Below are 20493 nucleotides of genomic sequence, written 5' to 3' on the forward strand. Positions count from 1 at the left end.
CTTTGTCAATGTATGACTTAGCTTTAAGGAAAAGAAGAGTTTGGACTCTTTTTCCTCCCACCTCACAATTCTTCAAAATAGATTAAAATCTGTACTACCAATTGTATTCTAAAAACAATAATTATGTTTTCAGTTTTAGTGTTCACGAGAGCAATATACAAGTGCATCATTCGTGGTCAGATTTCAGGAAAATATTTACTCCTCACAGTATACTTTTGAACTTGCATTTATATTACTTTTCAGATAAATGAATTATTTCCCAAACAAGATGAAGTCGAGTTTACAAAAGGTGCTGGGCTATGCATCATCCCTATCAGATCTCATGTGGTCCAGGGAGGAAACATGGTGGGTATGCTTCCAAGGACACATGATACACACAAGGTAAAATGGTGATTAAATGGGGACCTGTCACAAGAAACTAAAAAGCCAGTGCTTCGTCCCACTCTTACATGATTTGTAGTCTTCTCTGTTGTAAAGCTCCTGACTTCCATTAAAAATGCCAAAACCAAAACAAACTTATGGTTGCCAAAGGGGAAGGGGGAGAGGATAAATGGGGAGTATAGCATTAACAGACGCACACTACCATATGTAAAACAGACAATCAACAAGGATTTAATGTATAGCACAGGGAACTATACGCAATATCTTATAGTAACCGATAATGGAAAAGAATTTTTAAAAGAACATAGATATATACACATATAACTGAATCACTTTGCTATAATCTGAAACTAACACAATATTGTAAATCAACTATACTTTAATAAAAGGGAAGAAAGAAAAAAAACACCAAAAACTTACAAACATGAAGTAGAAACTGACCTGATTTCCATAAGGACTGGTATATTTGAGTTACAGGTAGAAAATGGTCTATTGGAAGACTTAAACATGAAATCTAATTTTAAAATAACTCTGGAATGGAAATTCATAACAAAAATAACTAAAGGATAATTTTAACTCAATTTGAGGTTCTGTTATTAAAAATAAAGTGTCAACTGAATTAGTATTTTTTAAATAATTAACTTTATTTTTCAATATGTTACTTTTCAACCCTTGTAAAGATATTTTAAAATAATTTTGGTCACAGATGAACCTAAAATTAAACTTTCCTCTGAGTTGAGACGTCCTTTTTGAAGAGGTCTATTTCCACGTAGCAACCTTAATATAGCACATTTAGGTATCCTTTGCTGTATGAAAGTTCATTACATGTTTGCAAATTTGTCAACACGGTCCCAAAACCATAAATACATAAAAGAAAGTACAAGCTCAATCCCTCAACCCTAGACTTTGGAAATACAATATAGATTACTTATTTTTTAAAATTAAAGTGATTGTGTTTAGAGATTCGGTGTAGGGCCTCGGACAGTGTCACCACAACCTTTGTGATAGGTGGGTCATGAGAAGTTTCGAACACAGGGTCAGGAATCACGAAAACGGCTTCTGAAGTCTTTGTTATTTTAATGTTTTTAATTGGAGGTGCTCTGTACTTTCCTCTTGGGCAACCTTCACTTTCTGCTGTAGATGATAATGGTGGCTTTAATTAGCCTAGGCAAACTTGGAAAACAGAACCGCAGGCCTGTACTTTCCTTCCTTCAGAACAGTAATGCAAAGTCTAATAGAAAAACTGAAATGGGAACTGTCCCAGGAAAATGTGGTTATGCTGCAGTACAGCATCCTTCCGAGGGTCATCAGGTTTAGTTCATAAAATACTATCTTGCATTAATCCCTGTAAAATAAACTCTTCTCAGGAGAATGATGGGACAATATGGAGAAAATCAAGAAGAAAGGAAGGGAAACAATGAAAGTTAAAAAAAATCATAAACCTAACCTATTTATGTGAAAGGTATGAATTTTTTTAAATAAGGAAACTGGTTTAAATGGATATTGGTAAAAATTTCTCACTATAAGACACTGAAACGCAGAACTGATGCGGACACATCTGAGGATTGTTCTCTAAGTCTTCCGAAAGGGCACTATCGCCAAGCCCCACCTCCCAATGACATAACTTCAGATTATTCTGAAGTGTAGCTCCCTCCCATCAATCATCCGTAAGTTTTCTAAGTTTTGGACCCCACACTACCACATGAATTTGTCCTCTGGCAGCTGACCTCTTGGCTAGAAAACACTCTCGCGGACCCTCAGTTTTACCTTTTTCTCACATTGTCAGTTCCCATCAGCCCTACATCATAAAACAGGAGGCTAGATAACCACTTCTGTTAGAAACTAGTCACAAAACAGTACAGCAAAATAAGAACAACAGCTTATTGAATATCTAGTGTGTGCCAGGCACTGCTCTAAATGGTTTAAATTTATTAATTTATTTAATCCTCAAAACAATCCTACAGTCCCATTATTATCTCCATTATAAAGATGGGGTATCTGACGCTCAGAGAGGTCCAATAACTTATCCAAGGAAACACACAGTAAGTAGTGGAGCTGGGGTTTGAGCCCAAGTTATCTGTTATCTGGCTCCAGAGCCAATGCTCCTAACCTCCAAGCTATACCAGCATAATTGCAATTCTACTTAGAAATGGTGTGAGAGTATCTGCAAATTACGTCTAATAAATTATACATATATATACATACATAGTGGTTTAACTATACAGCTGTCCATCTCAATAAAAACAGTGTTTTTAAAATATTTGTTTGGCTTGTACCATACAGCAAATTTCTTTTTAATTACAAAAGTCTTTAAAAAAATTCATACATCAAAGGCCAACTGCCAGATAGGAAATCAAGAGTGACAATTGGTGACGATTATCAAGCACCGTTCACTTTATTTACATTTTCTCTCTTAGCGTTGACACTTCTACATCCAACTGCAAAACTCTCCTCAGAAAGAGATATCACTAATTTTATTTGTACCACTCACCGCCTCTTATGTTATGAAACGGGTAAAACAGAACAGATTAAATTGCCAAGAACACATCCGGGGCAAAGGTTGGGAGGAGAAAGCTGATACTCAGGTATCTAAGTTATTTCATGTGTAAAGGATTTTATGATGAGCTTAACTTTTGTTATTTACTACATACGGTTTCAATAATATCTCAAACTTACTACCTAATTAAAACTCACATGATGAATTGACAAAATAAACTAAAAGCAGGCATCAGGAAATGAAAAACAGAAAAAAAAAAAAAAAGGCACTGCCAGGGTGTTTCCTCATATAAACAGTATGCTACACCCAGATATAATTCAGTGATGCATGGCCATAAAAGCAAAGCAAATGACTGAAGAGAATTACAGAGATAACGTCTTGCAATTTGTGTTCTGGTGTAAATCTTTTATGGTACAGACTAAAGTGTGTGTGTGTGTGTGTGTGTGTGTGTGTGTGTGTGTGTGTGTGTGTGTGTGTGTGTGTGTGTGTGTGTGTGTGTTGCTATCTCTGTGTATACATCTCTGTATATGTCTCTATGTATTCAGAGAGAAACTGGGAAGAGAGGGTGAGTTTACAGACACATTTGAAAATAAAAGCAGGGAAGGACCCTACTTTCCACAAAATAACGTACTTGTGTTAGTGATGATTTTTCCATTTTCGGACTCAATTTCTTGTTTACCTTCACATCAGTGCGTGTTTTCCAAAGCAAAATTTTTTAAATGTGAAATGACTTCGCTCTTGATTTAAAAGTTTCTTCTTGAGATACCCTGGAAAGTTCCACACTATCTTAATATTATAGAAGTACTACTGCAGCATATGGTCTTTTTCAAATTAAAGAGACACAAATGTTCATGGAAACATTTGATCTGATTTTAACTCTCAGTTGAAGTTTTCTAAACAGCCATCCTTCAGGTGCCAGCACACAACATCCTGGGTGTGAATGCAAGAAGCAAATGTGTCTAGCCTACATATATCATGCCGAATAATGGGCATACCTGTTTGGTTTACCTAAAAACACCTTTATGGCAACGTAAGTATCAACATAAATTGTTAGGCTTAACGCTAAGCAGAGTTAATTTTCTTTTTAATATGTTTTATGTTTTTAATGCAAATTTTGATTGAAAAATGCTTTCATCTTATTATTTTGGAGAACACACATCAAAAGAGGAGTTACATTTATAATAAAACCCCAAAGTTTTGCCAACCATCCCCCACAAATATTTCAGCTTTCATAATTACACTCTGACTTCTCACATCATCTGCATAGGCTCTTCATTTTACTCATACATTACGAATTACAATTTTACAATATTACGTATTTAAAACCATATTTTGATAACTTCTTTATGTAAGGGTATATATATTAATGATGTATTTACATCAGATATATTTTTCTTCAAGTCTCTGGCACCAAAATTAAGTTTTTAATGCCAGAAATATCATTTTTAACTGTATGAAAAATGAATGTAAATAGATTCCAGTAGCTTTTAATTCTTGAAATATGTCCTTGCTTGAAAAGTTTTATAAACAGTTTAGAATATTTTATTCCCACATTCATTAATCAGGCTACATTAACAATTTCAATTCTGCTAGGTCACCAAACCTGTCATTACAAGCTTATATACATTCAGCTCCCTGGCCCACCTCTAGCACCTGCTTTAACCCTTCTCTGTCCCTGAGGGAGCCCCAGGACAGCCTAGGCTTTCTGCACTGTAGACTTGCTTTCCAATCCCTTTGGCGACCATGATATCCTTAAATGAGTTCTTCTGTCCCATTTCCAAAACTTCTAGTCTTTTACTTAATTGTCAAACATGCATTGAGTGTCCATTTCTGAGACCCTGTGCAAGGCAACGCAAGTAAATACAATAAACATCCCCAACCTCAAGGAGTTGAGAATCTAGTAAAGGAGGCTAGACAGGTTAAGCAGCAAGAATCCAAGAAGTCCCTGTTCTGACTAGTGTTCAAGGCTAACCTCTGATACTCAGCTCAGTCCAAGTTAACTCTCTCTCTCCAGAACTTAACCCCACCTGCTGGTTTGGGTTCTGTTTCAAAAGGGAAAGAATACAAGAATGATAATAGTACCTACCATCTGCTTAACCAGGACCATTCCCACCATCTGGTGACCATGATGCCTGTCACTGACACTGCCCAATTGAGAGAAGTTCACCCACCTTCCTGATGGCAAAACCACCCCAAATTTGGGTCAATTCTGATCTTTGATAACTTTTCCCCACCTTTCTCTACTGGCCTGCTACTGAGGAAAAATAGCTTTGACAGGGAAATCATATCAATTCTTGGAGAATGGAAGATCATTTAATCACCAAGATCCTGTCCATCTCTGATTTTCATAAGCCATGCATCTCATTCTGTGAACATACTATATTTTAAAAGAAATATGTACACCTCAATCAATTATTAATAAAAGTCATTTATTGGAGGAGCTCTTTAATCATTTACTGTCCATAATAACCCAATATAATGGAATAATGATATAATTATTAGCTTTACATATAGGTAAAGAACTGTAGAGGGGTTATGTAACTTGCCTAATATCAAACAGTTTGCAAGAAATGGAGCTAGAATTCCAATTTTTGGAAGCCTTTCTTTTAGAGTTCCCCCTGAACCACTAAACTATGCTACTTTTCCCAGCAGCGTATGTGACATCTTGATTTATTTATCATAAAAGGTATGGTTAGGGATGAGAGAGTGTCGGAGTGCAGAGAAAGCATGAGTTTTTGCTTTGTGGTTACTGTTGTTATTGCTGTTGCTTTGTGGAAAGTGTATATGCGTGTATATGTTCCTGTTTTGTTTAGTTTTCCAGTCAGACAGACTTAGGTCTGAATTCTAGTTGTATGAACTTGAGAAAGTTACATAATAGCATCAACAATTTATTGGCTATTTTCTATACGCTAGCCACTTGGCTAAGTGCTTGGCATACGCTGTCTTGTTAAATTAAATTAAATTAAATCTTCATAAAAAGACAAGGAAATCTTACTCATATTTCAGAGCAAGTGTGACTATGACTGAAAGAGCGTATGTAACGTTTTCAAGGTCAACTAGCCAGTGATGAACATAGACCAGACTGAGTTGGGAGGAGGTTTAGAAGAGAGCGCTTTGATGGCACTGGGTCATGAAAAGAGGCAGCACTGAATTTAGAAACTAACACTCACTGCCAGAATTGACAAATAATAGGACCTCTGAGTGTGGACACTGGAGCCATACAACCTGTGTTTGAATCCTTGGATTCAGTTGTGGCATCTTGGGCAGGTTATTCAACTTCTCTCAGCCTCAGTTTCCTAATTTGTAAAGGTAAAATAATAACACTACATACCTCCAGGTATTTTTGTGAAGAATAAATGAGATAATTATTGTAATGGCACTGGAGGTAGTAGGTAATCAATAAATTACAATTAACGAAAGAGATAGCTTAATCTTGAATGATTCTGATGCGATAAACTTTAATTTCCACACAACAAAATGAATAATGAACAGTGTACAACTCCCCTAAAGGATCAAAAATGTTAGTATTGGGGATCATTCCCTAGATCTGTCCCTTCTTTTAGTTGCTCAGACCAAGTGCATCTTTTCTATATGGGTACGTCTAATGAGGCTGTGAACTTTGATTTATTTGTTACAACCATGGAAATACATCATAAAAGGCTCACATCTGACATTTCTCAATGTCGTTTATAAATGTTCTGCTCATAGCCCACCAGTCTGAACAACTCTCATACTCTCCAAGAAGGGACAAGGAATAGATGGGAAACAGGAACCAGTGGGAATTGAGAGGTATGAGTCGTACGAGCTGAGTGATGGTAGAAATACTTAGGGATTGTTACGACTGGGATCAAACAGACCTTATTTTGCGAACTAGCTCAAGCCTTCTAAGACTTGCAGTGAATAAGTACTTCATATTTTTTTCTAAAGTTAAGTTTTACAAACTCCCATTCCAAAACTACTCCAATCCTTAAGTATTTTTCAAATTGAACTTTCTAAAAAGAGAATTCAGAGTTTATATTCTTAGTTTTGTACACATTTTTCTCCTAGGTCCATCTTGGTTAGTGAGCATCTTGGGCAACAAGCAAAGGGACTGGATTACAATTATACCTCCCCAAGAACCACATTAAAGGAGCCTAAGCATGGTCTTATTAAGTGATGATAGCTATATGGTAAAGTCAAGGAGAATTTGGATTTTGAAGTAATAATTCCAAGTCAGACAACCAGAATGCATTTAATTAATGAATATATCAAATAATTTCACACAAATATAATTATTGTATTACAGAGAACGTGCATTCTTTCCACTTTTATGATACCACAAATAAACAGGTATCTTTAAAAATACAAGTTGAGGAATTTTTTAATTTTGGAAACAATGAAAGCCAATTAAAATTTTTGCTTAGAAGCAGAAAATATACTGCCTATCCTTGAACAATCTTTTCAACTCTAAGAATTTAAATTTTCAGAAAATTGCCAAATTTACATAATCATAAACTGAAATAAATGGCATGTCAGAAGTTCTATACTTTCATCAAACAAAAATATTTTAATGATCCTTCCAATGTACTTTTCAAAATCCTAATATACTGAAAGCCACACTAAATAAGACAAGAAATAAAAAAGAAATTCTAAAGGCCTCAATCATGCTACATTGTGGAAGTGAGCCCAATGTTTATCAGCCATACTCAGAAACTCTTAATACTGAAGAAAATCTCTTCAATTCCTAGAATCCATTCATTGCTCTGCTGACATTGGCAAATTGGCCCCTCAAATGTACTGCAAGTTTAAGAAACAGAATCACATAGAGGCAAATGCACTGGGTTAGAATTCAGTGACTTGGGTTCTGGTCTTGGCTCTGGGCTTAAGAAACTGTGAATTAGCGGTCCTCTGTTTCCTTATCGCCAAAAAAGTCACTCTATTATTTATTCTATTTATTTACTTATTACTATTATTTATTCTATTCAGCTAGCTGCTAAGATCTTCATGGTACCACTATTTTATGATATGTACATTTTCTATATGCCTTAAAAAAGTCATCACTAAACTATCAATATTACTATATTGTGTCCTGCTTATATGAAGTTACTTTCTCCATAGAACATTAAATACAATGCATATCACTAATTAATTGTGCTCCACTTAAAATATTTTTAAAGTAATTTTAAAATTGTAAGGTAATTTTATAAATGGCCATAATAAGTTCAATCTATCATTCTGTCTTAACACTTAATTAAATCATTTTAAAATTATATATATACAAAATTTTATATATATGTAACTCTACATATATGTGTATATATATTCATTTCTTGTCCCAGAAGAATATAAGAATTCTAGATAAATAAAACAGGGAAAAAGCACTCTACAAGCCAACTTGAGAATAATGCAAACTCCTACCTTGAGACTGTGCCATACATTTTTTAAAACAGTAAACGCATTATAAATGTTAAGAATCAAAGTATTAAAATTTCCCTTTTCTATTTTTACATATGAAATCAATTACTCAATTTGATGTACTAGAAAGACAGCAAAACATTCCATCTACTTATGCTTCGAGGTCTAGAAGGAATAAAACTTGGATATTTGCAAGTGTAAATAAAATACTTTGTTGAACATCTTTTAGTTTTAAAAATAAGCACGCTAAAGTAAGCACTATCAAAGATAAATCTTCGTTTTCGTTTTGTGCAGCTATTTGTCAACATTCTTCTTTTTCATTTTTAAAACCTGTTATATTTTTGGTTATTGAGATGCAAGTGTTTCAACGTGACAGTAAGCTAATAATAGCCTTAATTCCAACCATAGGGAATCAATTAAGAGATTAAGTCCTTATTGAAAAGAAAACAAAGGGAGAAAAAAGAAGACATGAATTTGATAGTAAGGCCGCCAAAGATCTCATATTAGAAGAGGTGTGTTAATAACACTTCCGAGAATAATGTCTATGAATGGAGGCTGAGTAAAGAATAAAAGTTATAAATAAATAACAGTTGCCACAAAAGCTATTCATGCTGAAGAGATGATTTGGCTCGTTCACTCCGAGATGCTGCTGTGCTCCCTCCCAGCCCTCACACACACACACCAACACCCCATGTGTATCTTTCATCCTGGTTTTTACATGCAAATGGAATAAAATTTTTCCCCCAAGAAATAGGGGCAGGGAAATAATCCCCTTTAAAAAACAACAACAACAAAACCTGAACTTAAATCCTAAAAGAAAAGAGACTGCTATATTTAGAATGCCAAGCAGTATTTTTGACAACGGACAATAACGTATTCTAGCACTACCATGATCTGAGCTGCCTTTCCCATTCCTTCTGAATTAACTATGGACATAGGAATTTGAGTTTGAAGAATTTGAGGATATAATCATTTCATGTTTGTTTCTGGTTTTAAACATGAATGGAGAGGTAAATAAAATACAGGCATTTGGAAAGATAAATAATTTCTAATTTATTTTTAACTGTTTCAATTCTCAGCAAGATTCTTCTGACAAGATACACAAAGCCAAAAGGTGCTTCATGAATTCCACTTCAAAGAATGGAAAAAATATTTTTAAAAATCTATTCAATGCCAAGTTTAATCTAAATAAAATCAAAGAGAAATGCGATTATCACACCAAATTCCTAAAAGAAGTATTTTGTTTTGGCTCCATCATCAGATACAGAGTTGCCCAAGGATACTCTAGCTATGGAGTCTACGTTAAATTAATGGCTGTAGGTTTTTTAGCTTCTAAAACAGCTTCCTAGAGAAATCAGTACCTTACCTTCACATATCTTCTGGAGAGGTTTCCTGGTGCTTTGAAAACTCCTGAGGTCTATGTCAAACGGCCATTCTGTTGCTCCCAGGGTCTTAGGGGCTTGGAGAGATCCCAACACCTGCTGCTACCACTGAGCGTCGAGGCTAGGAAAGCTTCAGGGTTTTGACAGCAGGATCACTGAGCCACAGCCAAAGCTTGGGAAGCCTTAACAACTGAAAGCAAGTGTAGAGGGCAACGTGGTACCCAGCACGCACAGGGCGCTCAATCGTAGCAGCAGGGGGAGGAATGTTCCCGCCCTCACGAGGGTTTAGAGGCAGCCACCAGGGAACCCAAGGGTCTGTCAAAGGACAGAGCCAAGGAAGTGGAGACATGACCACACAGCACGAGACCCTAAGAGGACAAGGGAACGGGAACAACTAGCAGAGAGCTCAAGTAGCACTTGAAAAGAATCATCAAAATTCCCCGACAGGACACAAGAAGCAATGGCAAAATGCAACAAAATACATGGAGGTAGGCCATTCTAGCATCCCACAGACAGCCAAAAACACAGTTGAGGGGGGATATGGAGCTCTAGTTCTAGAAAGAAAAGTAAGGAAGACATATTATAGTATGCCTACTAGATGTGAGGTTAAAAATCTAATAAGTGGCATCAAATTCCTAAGTCCCATCACTATAATATTTACATTAAGATAAGGGAATTTGCAAATATAAAAAGTCACAGAGTGAGGATCCACAAGGCAACGGAGGTTAAAAGGCAAAGTTGTCCATTATGGGAGGAGAAAATGAAAAGACAGAGAGAAGGTTAAACGCAGTTGATTTTTAAATGGAGAAATCATTAAAATGGCTTTTTAAATACAACATATGTTTTATCAAATACATCACTTTCTATTACGATCAGATGAGGGAGACTGAAGGAATTCGTGAGGTAAGAGAAGAATATGAAGAAGAAAAGGAAATGGACAAAGTGTTCAGAGATGAGTATAGGGACAGATGGAAAAAAGAAAAGAGAAAAAAAAAGGAGGAAGAAAGAAAAATGAGATTAACTTATTAGGTTTTAATGCATTGTCAGATAACTACTCACTAAGATTCTCCTAAATCTGGGCTTCACGAGGTTCTATTTTCCATGGAGATGCTTATAGCTTGTTAACCACTATTCGCAGCTCTTCAACTTCTCACAAACCCTCAGGAACTTATCTTGAGGAGCCAGCTGAATATTAAGTAGTAAACAGCTACAAGAGACAGACCCTAAGACAATTCTGCTTTAATGAGCTGGGTAAAATCAAGCCAGGGACCAAATATAAACTCTGACAGAACTTTAATCATCCCTAATATGAATCAAAATTAAAATGACCAGGCTCATTTAGGAACTGTCACTTTTTCAAGACTAGAAGCAAATTAACCACACATAGTATTTTATATTGTTTTAGAGTTAAATGAAAAGAAACTTTACTGCCTAATGGCCATTCTGTGTGTGTAATTCTTGATTTCAGGTATTTACTTAACATATAGTAAGTTCAGGTTAACTAGAACAGTAATAATAATCTATTTTACTTGGTGTCAAATAACTCAAATAACAAGTGTTGGGAAAGGTTGACTTCCATCCCTCACCTCATATACATGTGGTTATGTTATGTTGTATATATTATGCTAATAACCTATACAATAAAAGCAGCTCTTGCTTGGGCAAACTTACTTATGTCCAGAAAGTCGCTATGGGCCAGATTTTTTTTTTTTTTTTTTTTTGCGGTACGCAGGCCTCTCACTGTTGTGGCCTCTCCCGCTGCGGAGCACAGGCTCCGGACACGCAGGCTCAGCGGCCATGGCTCACGGGCCCAGCCGCTCCGCGGAATGTGGGATCTTCCCGGACCGCGGCACGAACCCGTGTCCCCTGCATCGGCAGGCAGACTCTCAACCACTGCGCCACCAGGGAAGGCCTGGGTCAGATATTTTTATAAAATGAAATAATCCTTAAACTACAAAATAGTAAGTACTGCCCAGGCAGCTAGTAGTTTAAATTTGAGAGAATTGAGATTTTATAAGAGGATGAGGAATCTGAATTTCCCTTTAAAAATACTTCTACTATATAAACGGTGCCTAAGTGTAGATGTTGGTTTGAACTAAAACTTAATTTTTTAAAACACAATCATGTCAATCGGATAGGTTTGCATAACGAAAGATGGAGTCCCTATGGTAGAAACTAAATGGAAGCTGAGCTTTCTTTTTAGTGTAATAAGTCTGACTTTAAATAATACATTAAAAAATCAATTACAGTTTGTTTTCTGACCTCTGTTCTCAAGCCCACTCATGAAAATCAGTTTCAACAATGTAAACAACAAAAACTAAAACATACAAACAAAAAAATGTGGAAGAGAAGATAAGAGACTGAATTAATGTTGCCACTTGAAATGGTAGAGTCCATTCAATTATAAATCTCTTCAGACAGAATGGTATGTCAGGATTGTCAGTGAAAATAGAAAAATCGGTACTAGCTTTTTAAAAATAAACATTACATTGCTACTAAACTATCTTCCTAAAGTAATGAGAGAATCTAAATCAGTGTTTCTCTGTTGTTAAGCATCACAAAGGGAGAAATTTTTGACAAAGGTGCTTACAACTGTATCCCTGCACCTAGTTAACCTTAACCTGGCAACATAGTAGGGGCTCAGTACATATTTACTGGCTGAACAGTGGTGCCACATGTGGAAAGGCACTTCTCAAAAGCATGGGGGTGGGATGGGCGGGTTATAGTCAAATAGAATTCTTAAAAATTAAAGTTAAACAGGGGTCTTCCTACACGGCTTGTCAGAACCTTTATTATGCTCCTGAAAATTCCTAAACTTGATTGTCAACATTTTTCATGGAATACCTATTAATCATAGATTAATTATTCTAGAAAAACTTGGTCTATACCTCTATGGAAAACTTGATATTTCTGCATCTTCTAATCTTTCAATGAAAGACACAGGTGAACTATAAATTGGCACATATTCATCTCTGTTATAAATTATAAGGTGGAAGAGATACCTATGTATTTCAAATCTCATAGTAGGCTTATCACAAATGGCTGCTGCTTTGGGATAAGGAAATTTTAGAGGAGAATATTTTGGAGTGAGAAAAATTGAGAGAGCTCATTCAAATTATTCGTTTCACCAATGAAGAAACTTGCTCAAGGAAACTCTTATACATTGTGTTGGCAGATAAATACATTAGCAATGAAGTTTCTTTATTGCTAATGTCAAAAGATTCATCCTGTGCAACTATCTGACTAATATAAACCATACCTTACTAATTTGCTTACATAATTATCTTGAAAAGAATATTCCTGGCAAGAATTTGTGTATTAAATAATCTCTTAATTTAAAATTCTATACTCTATTGTGCTGAAAAAAAAAGAGGGGCTCATTTACAATCGAAAGGGAAAATAACTTTTCATATACTAGAAAGTTATTTTTTATTTTAATCACTGGGGGTCAAATGAAAAACAAGAATGAAGATTAAATACTGCCTGAGAAATTACATGGGAAACTATACTCCATATACTGAGATAGCTAGCAAACTTCAGGATTAGTATCTTCAAGTAGTAAAGCTGGAAATAAATATGTTTATTTATGGAACATACACAGGATCACAGATCAGGTCACCAGTGTTAAAACTATGATTCCTTTCTAAAACAATGTTCTGATATTCAGATTATTAGATGCCATTTTCCCATGGACGCCACCTCAATCCTTGACAGAGCGAACCTGCCCAAAAGGTATCTTAGTAAACTAGCTCCCCAGTTGCCTTATTCACTCACCAGCATCCATTAGCCAACTCCATGCTTTATCTTCAATAGATAAGATACGGCTTCTTCTTGCCATGGTGCCATGAAAAGGATCCAGAAGGTTCCCTTAAACCACATTTCCTGAGTGACTGCTGCAGCACCAAGAGTAAAGGATATGCCAGGTCAGCCACTTTTCCTTCCCAGCAATATTAGCAGCAGCAGCAGCAGCAGAAGCTGGAGCAGACCGTTGAGACCCAACTCCTTGCAGGATGCTAGCCAAAGCACTCTTGTATACTCTACACGTAGACAGAGTTTGCCCGTATGTTTGCACCTTCCCCACAGTGTGTCAAAACAGGTGTTTTCCTGTGATCATGCTTTAAATCTGCTCCCCAAACAAGGTGATAAATATACTGTTACTATGAAATTCTAAGTTTCTAATTCTATGGAAAACACATTCTTAAAGATTTACTTTATCATAAGGAAGCCTTGATGAATCCTTTTTAAATTTTCATTCACCTTTCCCACTCCTAAGAAGCAGGTAGACTGCCCTAAAATTTCCTGTTAATGAAAACACGGATGTTACCATATGAAACAAATGCCATCATGCAATTTTGGTCATTTCTTGCATAATATTCTATCTGCCTTCCTGGCACAGAATCACGTTTCACAAATGCTAATGTTTTCATAATCTTTACAACACTCCCAACAGATGGCAAAATATCAGGTCTCATGAACTTTATTTTACAGAAGCAACGTCTTTTCTGCCTCTATCTTTCACTCCCTTTTTGATGTTATTGATGAGTTGCTTTTCTTCCCAGTGGTGTTCAACTTAATGAGTGGCTAGAATATGGCTGGACAAAGAGAAGGTAACATCACTAACAAAGCATTTACTTTACTTAACCGATTCATCCAGAGCTCAAATTCTACAGGTTAAAAAAAGCATCTACAGATTTTTTTAAAAAATTGAAACAGTCCAACAAAGGATAAGTGAAAACCAGATTATTATTTTCCTAACAATTAGAAAATAATTATAAACTCCAAGGCATGTGTTCTCTGCACAGTAGAAAATAACAATTCTCATTAGCAAAACTGAAACCCTACATACACAGATTCTGAGTATACCATGTTGCTCGTGTATTAATACTTCATGTGTTCACTTCAACATCAAAATAAAAATCAGAACAGTAGTTATCACATACTCAAGTAGTGCCAGGCACTCAGTACTTTACATGTGTTATCCCGTTTAATCTTCACAGCAACTGCAGATCAGGTATTATTACGGCCCCATTTTGCAAATGAGAAAACTGAGGCTCAGTCAAGTTATGTCACAAGTTTAAGGTCACAGGGCTCGAAAGTGATTTGAACCCAGGTTGTACAGTTCCAGACCTGGAGCTCTTAAACATCTTGTTAAAACTGCAGCATCAGTTCTGGTTTTCATTTATTTCTGTACTGCAAGTTTACCTAAACAGCTAATATGTATACAGTACTTATTGTGTGCCCTAAAATTCCGTAAGTCCTTTGCATGCATTAATTTCTTCAAGATTCAAAACAAGTCAGTGAGGTAAATACACTCCTATTTAGTGGGGTAAGAATGTTAAGGAAGTCGCCAAAGCTCATTGGACTACTAAGCAGCAAATGTAAACTTTGGATCCAGGGAATGCAGCTCCTGAAATTGTGGTTTTGTGGTTTTGTGCCTACGCCTACCCTCTACTGCCTCCTGAAAGCTGACAGCATGTTAGATGAAAGGGGATAAGAAATGTCAGGTCTGGCCAGAACCCTGGTGGAAGGAGGATGTGCTATCCCGTCTCTTTTCAAAAACATATGTATAAAGTACATGAGCTTATACAAGACACAATTCTATCATTTTCCTTCATGATGCTTACTAACTTAAGGAATTAGCAAATATTTTATGTGATTCTCAGATTTTAAAAAGTCAAGGACAAATGCGGCTTTCACATTTTATTCCAATATATCATATCTTCAGAGGCGCTAACAGGACAGTAACATTATTATCATCACAGTGTCAGTCATTCTGTTTTGGGGAATTACCACTGCTGACGGTCATATTTATATTTTATTCCCATCATTGGCAAATAAATGTAATTACGTGCAGGGCCAAGACAATAATTGTGAGCTTAGAGGAAGCTTCAGAAATCCAAGGTTCATCCCTTGAGATGATGGCTGCCATCAACCTTGGGCCAAGACACCTGCTTGAATATTCAGCAGCTGAAACGACCTTCTTTGAATTAGCTCTTAAGGACACAAAGCCATCTGGGGAATGTCAGACAACTCAAATCAAGCACCTAGGGTCCCAAGTGTAAGTCTGAAAAACCAATGAAGAATACTGAGACCAAAAGCTATTTCTTTAATGTGGCAGCAAAGCCTAACTCTCAGGATGAATTCTGGCTAGCTTTAGCTTTTTTGGCTTTAACCTGACATAAATTACCGTAAGAATCCATGAAAAGTTCAGAGAGAAAATACAGTTATGGTAAAGGTGTCTACCCTCCGTCAGAATTTAGCCACCAGCTGTAAGAAATGCAGCCATTTGGCGACATTTAGCAGAGAGAAATTTACATACCCATGTGGCATAGCTTGAGGTGATGCATTGGAGTCTATTTACTCTCAATTATTTTTACAATCAAAAGTTTCCACAGAAGGAAGATGACAATTCTTTACCCCATTTCTAGACGACTACCTTCTCTGTAGAATTCCTTGGGAAGTGGTATTACATACTGTACCCACATAAGCTTGATTTACTCTTTGGCTGACACCAAGATTTAAATTTATCTCAGTGCCCAATGTTAACACCGAATTAACATAAAAGCTATTCAAAAATTTTTCAAAAACACATTCTGGAATTTTTTGGGTGAGAAAAAAAATAATAATTCCATAGGCTTTTACATAAGGCAGAGCATAACAAATGATTTTATGACCTTGGCACTACTAAGTGATAGACTAGGAAGATCATGACTCGTTTATGAAGTTGTCCAAATTTTATATGAGCATATATATGTATATATTCATTGTTTGACTTGTCTATTGAAGTTACAGTTCTTACTTCTTGCTGTTAATGACGCTGTAATTAGAAACACAGAAATATGATTCTGATTTTTTTTTTTTTTTCTTTCAGTACGCGGGTCTCTCACTGTTGTGGCCTCTCCCGTTGCGGAGCAAGGCTCCGGACGCACAGGCTCAGCGGCCATGGCTCACAGGCCTAGCCGCTCTGCGGCATGTGGGATCTTCCCGGACTGGGGCACGAACCCATGTCCCCTGCATCGGCAGGCAGACTCTCAACCACTGCGCCACCAGGGAAGCCCTGATTCTGATCATTTTAACACACTACTTTTAGAAAGATATCAGTCAATAGACATTATATTTGTAGATGAATAAATTAACTGCTTCTTATCCATCAACTCCTACTGGGTCTACTCTCTTTTATTTAATTCCTTGAACTTGGCTTTATCTGCAAAGAAATATGTTAATAAGCATCAACTCTAGCCTGTTCACAGATCAGAACAGGAGGAGTTGCAGTGAGCTTCCCAGCTTCTTCTGGAAACTAAACAATGCACCAACTGTAACCAATCCTTAACTAAGTCGGCTAGATATGAACTGGTGACCTAAAAGTGAAAAGCTGTAATTGTGCATTACAAATTTCTGAGTCATTTTGTCCTCACAACTTTATGCTTTAAATAAACCTAAATGCTGGCTAAAGAAAATCTACAAGTATGACTTAGTGTTTCCAAACCAGGAAAAGGAAGGACTTTCAGTGTTTGAGATAAGGTTTGTTTTCTGGAGTTTGGAAAATAAACATTTCCTATGCAGTTATGCCTGGGAGGGGCGGGTGTGTGTGTGTGTGTGTGTGTGTGTGTGTGTGTGTGTGTGTGTGTGTGTGTGTGTGTGTGTGTGTGTGTGTGTGTGTAGAGTGTCTACATTTGTGTGGGTAAGGGTGGAGAGGGGCAGAGAGGGAGGAGAGAAGAGAAAGGTAGAGAGGACAGAGGGAGAAAGAGAGAAGTTTTTAGCAGTATTTGGTGTTCATGCAAACTGGTTATTTTGTGCTGGAATTAGAATTTACCTCAGGACGTATGTGCACATGTGCCATGAAAATATTGAAATTTATCATAAAATCAACAGGAAATGCTTACCTGACTGTATAACGCATTTCTATGAATGCAATGATACAGAATATGTCCCATATAGTTGCACAAATTTCTCTCATAGGAGAATAAGCAAATTTTGTCCTGATGCCGTGCTTATATAACCTTAGAGATATCTACTTTCTCAGTAATTTTTATGTAATTTATTGTTTACTGTAGTTACTAAGCAACGGCCAAGGGAAGTAATAGTGTCATATTTGTCAAGTATAGATACATTTGTAACCTATCATATGACATTTTAAGTATCAAGGCATCAGTAAGAGCTTCTACTGCAATTGTACATCTTCCCATGTGTTAGTTGGTTAGTTGGAAATGCGTCACACAGGACTGTGCTCAATATAAGGATACAGGATTAAAATTAGAAAAACAAAATGCCACTTCCGGGTCTGTGTCTACCAGTTCACTTAATCCTCATTACACAACTCTGAGGCAGGTATATTATTATTCCCCTTTGACAGGTGAGAACACTCAGAGAGGCTGAAAATGTGTCCAGCAAAAGCTGTTCCATGAATGCCCCTAATAGAAATTAGGGATTAACAGGATTTCACCAACACACACACACACACGCACGCACGCACGCGCACACACTTGTGGTTTCCTGTCTTCTGTTATAGGGACTGTTATATATATTTCACCTGATATATAGAGTTAAAATTTATACTTTCGAGAATTTATAGAAATAATTCTTAAAGTATTTGGAGATTGCTACTCCTTCAGCTTACTGTTTACGTCAGATAAGTAAATATATAAGTGAAAATTATTTCAAACCAAGTAGCTTACATATTTTAATATGTCCAGAATGCTTTTATTTTGCCCAACACTTGAAAACAGCAGAACATTTGTTTGTTTTAAAAGAAAGCCATTTTCTTTATGCACTTGGACAGTGCTGTCTGACCTAAGCCAGTCAGCTTAGCCAAGGAGTAAACATCATTCTTTTATTTCTACAGGGTTCTCTTAATCCCTAACAGAAAAATTTCCCCACTTGCGCTTTTGTTCGTTGTTAACGTAAAGACTATATGTTGTAATTACACGAGACCAGTATCATCCCTTTTCTTTAAAGCCCAGTTTCGCCCTCTAATGAGCTCCTGTTTGTTATCACTGGTACTTCCAGTTCCACCTTCCTGTTTAAAATATTTCTTCCCCCGCTCCCCACTTTTTTTTTCCTTCCAGAAATGACTAATCTTCCTGTTATTCTACTCTGTCCATTTTTCCCCTGGTATTCTTTTCATGTTGCGTAACATTTAATTTTCACCAACTCCTTTTAGAGGTTTACTACTATATCCTTGTTGCTGGCCTTCCATTTTCTACAGATTAAAAGTCAATATTTATGGATGAGCACACTTGTTGGTCAACTTTCGTGCTATTCAGATTAAGCTATTTCCTCAAGTCAAAAATGCAACTATTCTTTCAATTGACATAATACAAACAGCAATTTTGATCTTCAAAGTCAGGTCAGCTTAATCCTCAGTTACCAGATATCACAATTAAAGGGCTTAGTTTTTTGTTTCCTTTCAAATTTCCTGATAAGGTAGGTGCTAGAAAGCAAACCTAATATCACTGCTTTTAAAAATCTCTTGCCTCCCCGCACTTCTCCCTAACATCAGAAAACACATTAGCATAGACTCATAAGCAGAATGTAGTATTTCTCTATCTTTCTGATTTTCAACTGCAAAAAATACTTTTAATGATATGCCAGGAATCTGCCTTTTACCCTAATTTCAAATAATCATAACAGCTATCTCACACTGTCTGAACATGAGTGAAAGAGTAGATCTGAGAAGAGTTTTAGAATTACAATGGTCATTTAAATAATATAATCTAAAATTTTACAACATTAGTATCACATGCCTAACAAAACAATATAAATTATAGCCTCAGGTTTACGTAATACATTTTTCTGGTGAATTCAACATTATGTCATATTCACTGTCTCACAGTCACAGAATCCCTTAGAGAAAGGAGTGTCCTACTAGTCCCATTTACACTGGCTATTCATACAAGAAGATGTTCACAAAGCTTCAGAAGTTGTATGTTTTCTAAAATCCAAAAATGCCTTAAAAAATCCTGACAAAACACATTTTAATTATAGGAGATAAAGACAGCCATAAAATGTCACCCTCGGTTCCTGAAAATAGAAGTCAAATTAAGTTCAAATATTTGCTTATATTAAAATAGCACAGGATCTTACCACTCACTTTTGTCTTGGGGAGGTCCCCATTATTCCCTCTTCTTACCTTTCCAAATAATAAAAATTAAAACTTCCTCATTTGTCACATACAGTGCCCTGTATGAAAATACTTCATTTTTCTTTGGGTCAGCAGGCACAACTTAACTTTGAAATCTCTTTATTGTTCCTATTTTAGACACCAGGGCCAGGGTCTCTAAAATCAGCTAAAAATGTTGTTCATTAAAATGTATAAATAGGACACCAAATATGATAGTAAGCAGAAACAGATTCATATACATGCTTATTTTTTTTAATCATATCATATTATGAGTAGAAGAAAAACCCAAAGTATGTATTCTGTGAAAAAGCAGGGCTAGTGTCTACACCCCTAGTAGCTAGCCTAGCACAGTGTTACCAGAGAAAAAGATGATCAATACATATCTTCTGAGTGAACAGATTCGATCATATAGAGGTATATTTATGGTAAACAAAAAAGGAGGGAAAGGGAACTTTCCATGGGAAGTAATGTTATCAAAATGCATTCATCAAAAAAAAAGATTAGGAGAAATAATCCAAAGAATTTCCTCAAGGGAAATTTTGTAAAAATCTGTTAGAATCCTTTGAGTAACTATACTATATTTAGATCTTATATTAGAAGTTAATGTCTGATTCTGAAAATTGGTAAATAAAAAATCACGCAGTTTCTCCATCTTTTTGCTATAAACTGTATTGTGGAGTTGCCAATCAGATACTAAGGAAAAGGTCTTTACAGAAAGA

General features: G+C 36.1%; 1 protein-coding gene across 14 annotated transcripts in view; it reads right to left on the reverse strand.

The window, feature by feature from the left end:
• MBNL1 (muscleblind like splicing regulator 1) overlaps positions 1–20493 on the reverse strand; it is a 202082-nt gene that overhangs the window by 98828 nt on the left and 82761 nt on the right. The window contains exon 1 of one of the 14 annotated variants that reach the window (XM_070045497.1): positions 13429–13534. The exons of 12 other annotated variants lie outside the window; for them this stretch is intronic. In XM_070045497.1, the coding sequence (XP_069901598.1) occupies positions 13429–13434 (6 nt within the window). In that variant the 5' untranslated portion in view covers positions 13435–13534. Of the gene's footprint in view, positions 1–9638; positions 10537–13428; positions 13535–20493 lie in introns of those variants that run through there. One more of the 14 variants, XM_030844630.3, reaches the window with a different exon arrangement.

This window comes from Globicephala melas, chromosome 4 (assembly GCF_963455315.2).
Source record: "Globicephala melas chromosome 4, mGloMel1.2, whole genome shotgun sequence".
Taxonomy (NCBI): Eukaryota; Metazoa; Chordata; class Mammalia; order Artiodactyla; family Delphinidae; genus Globicephala; species Globicephala melas.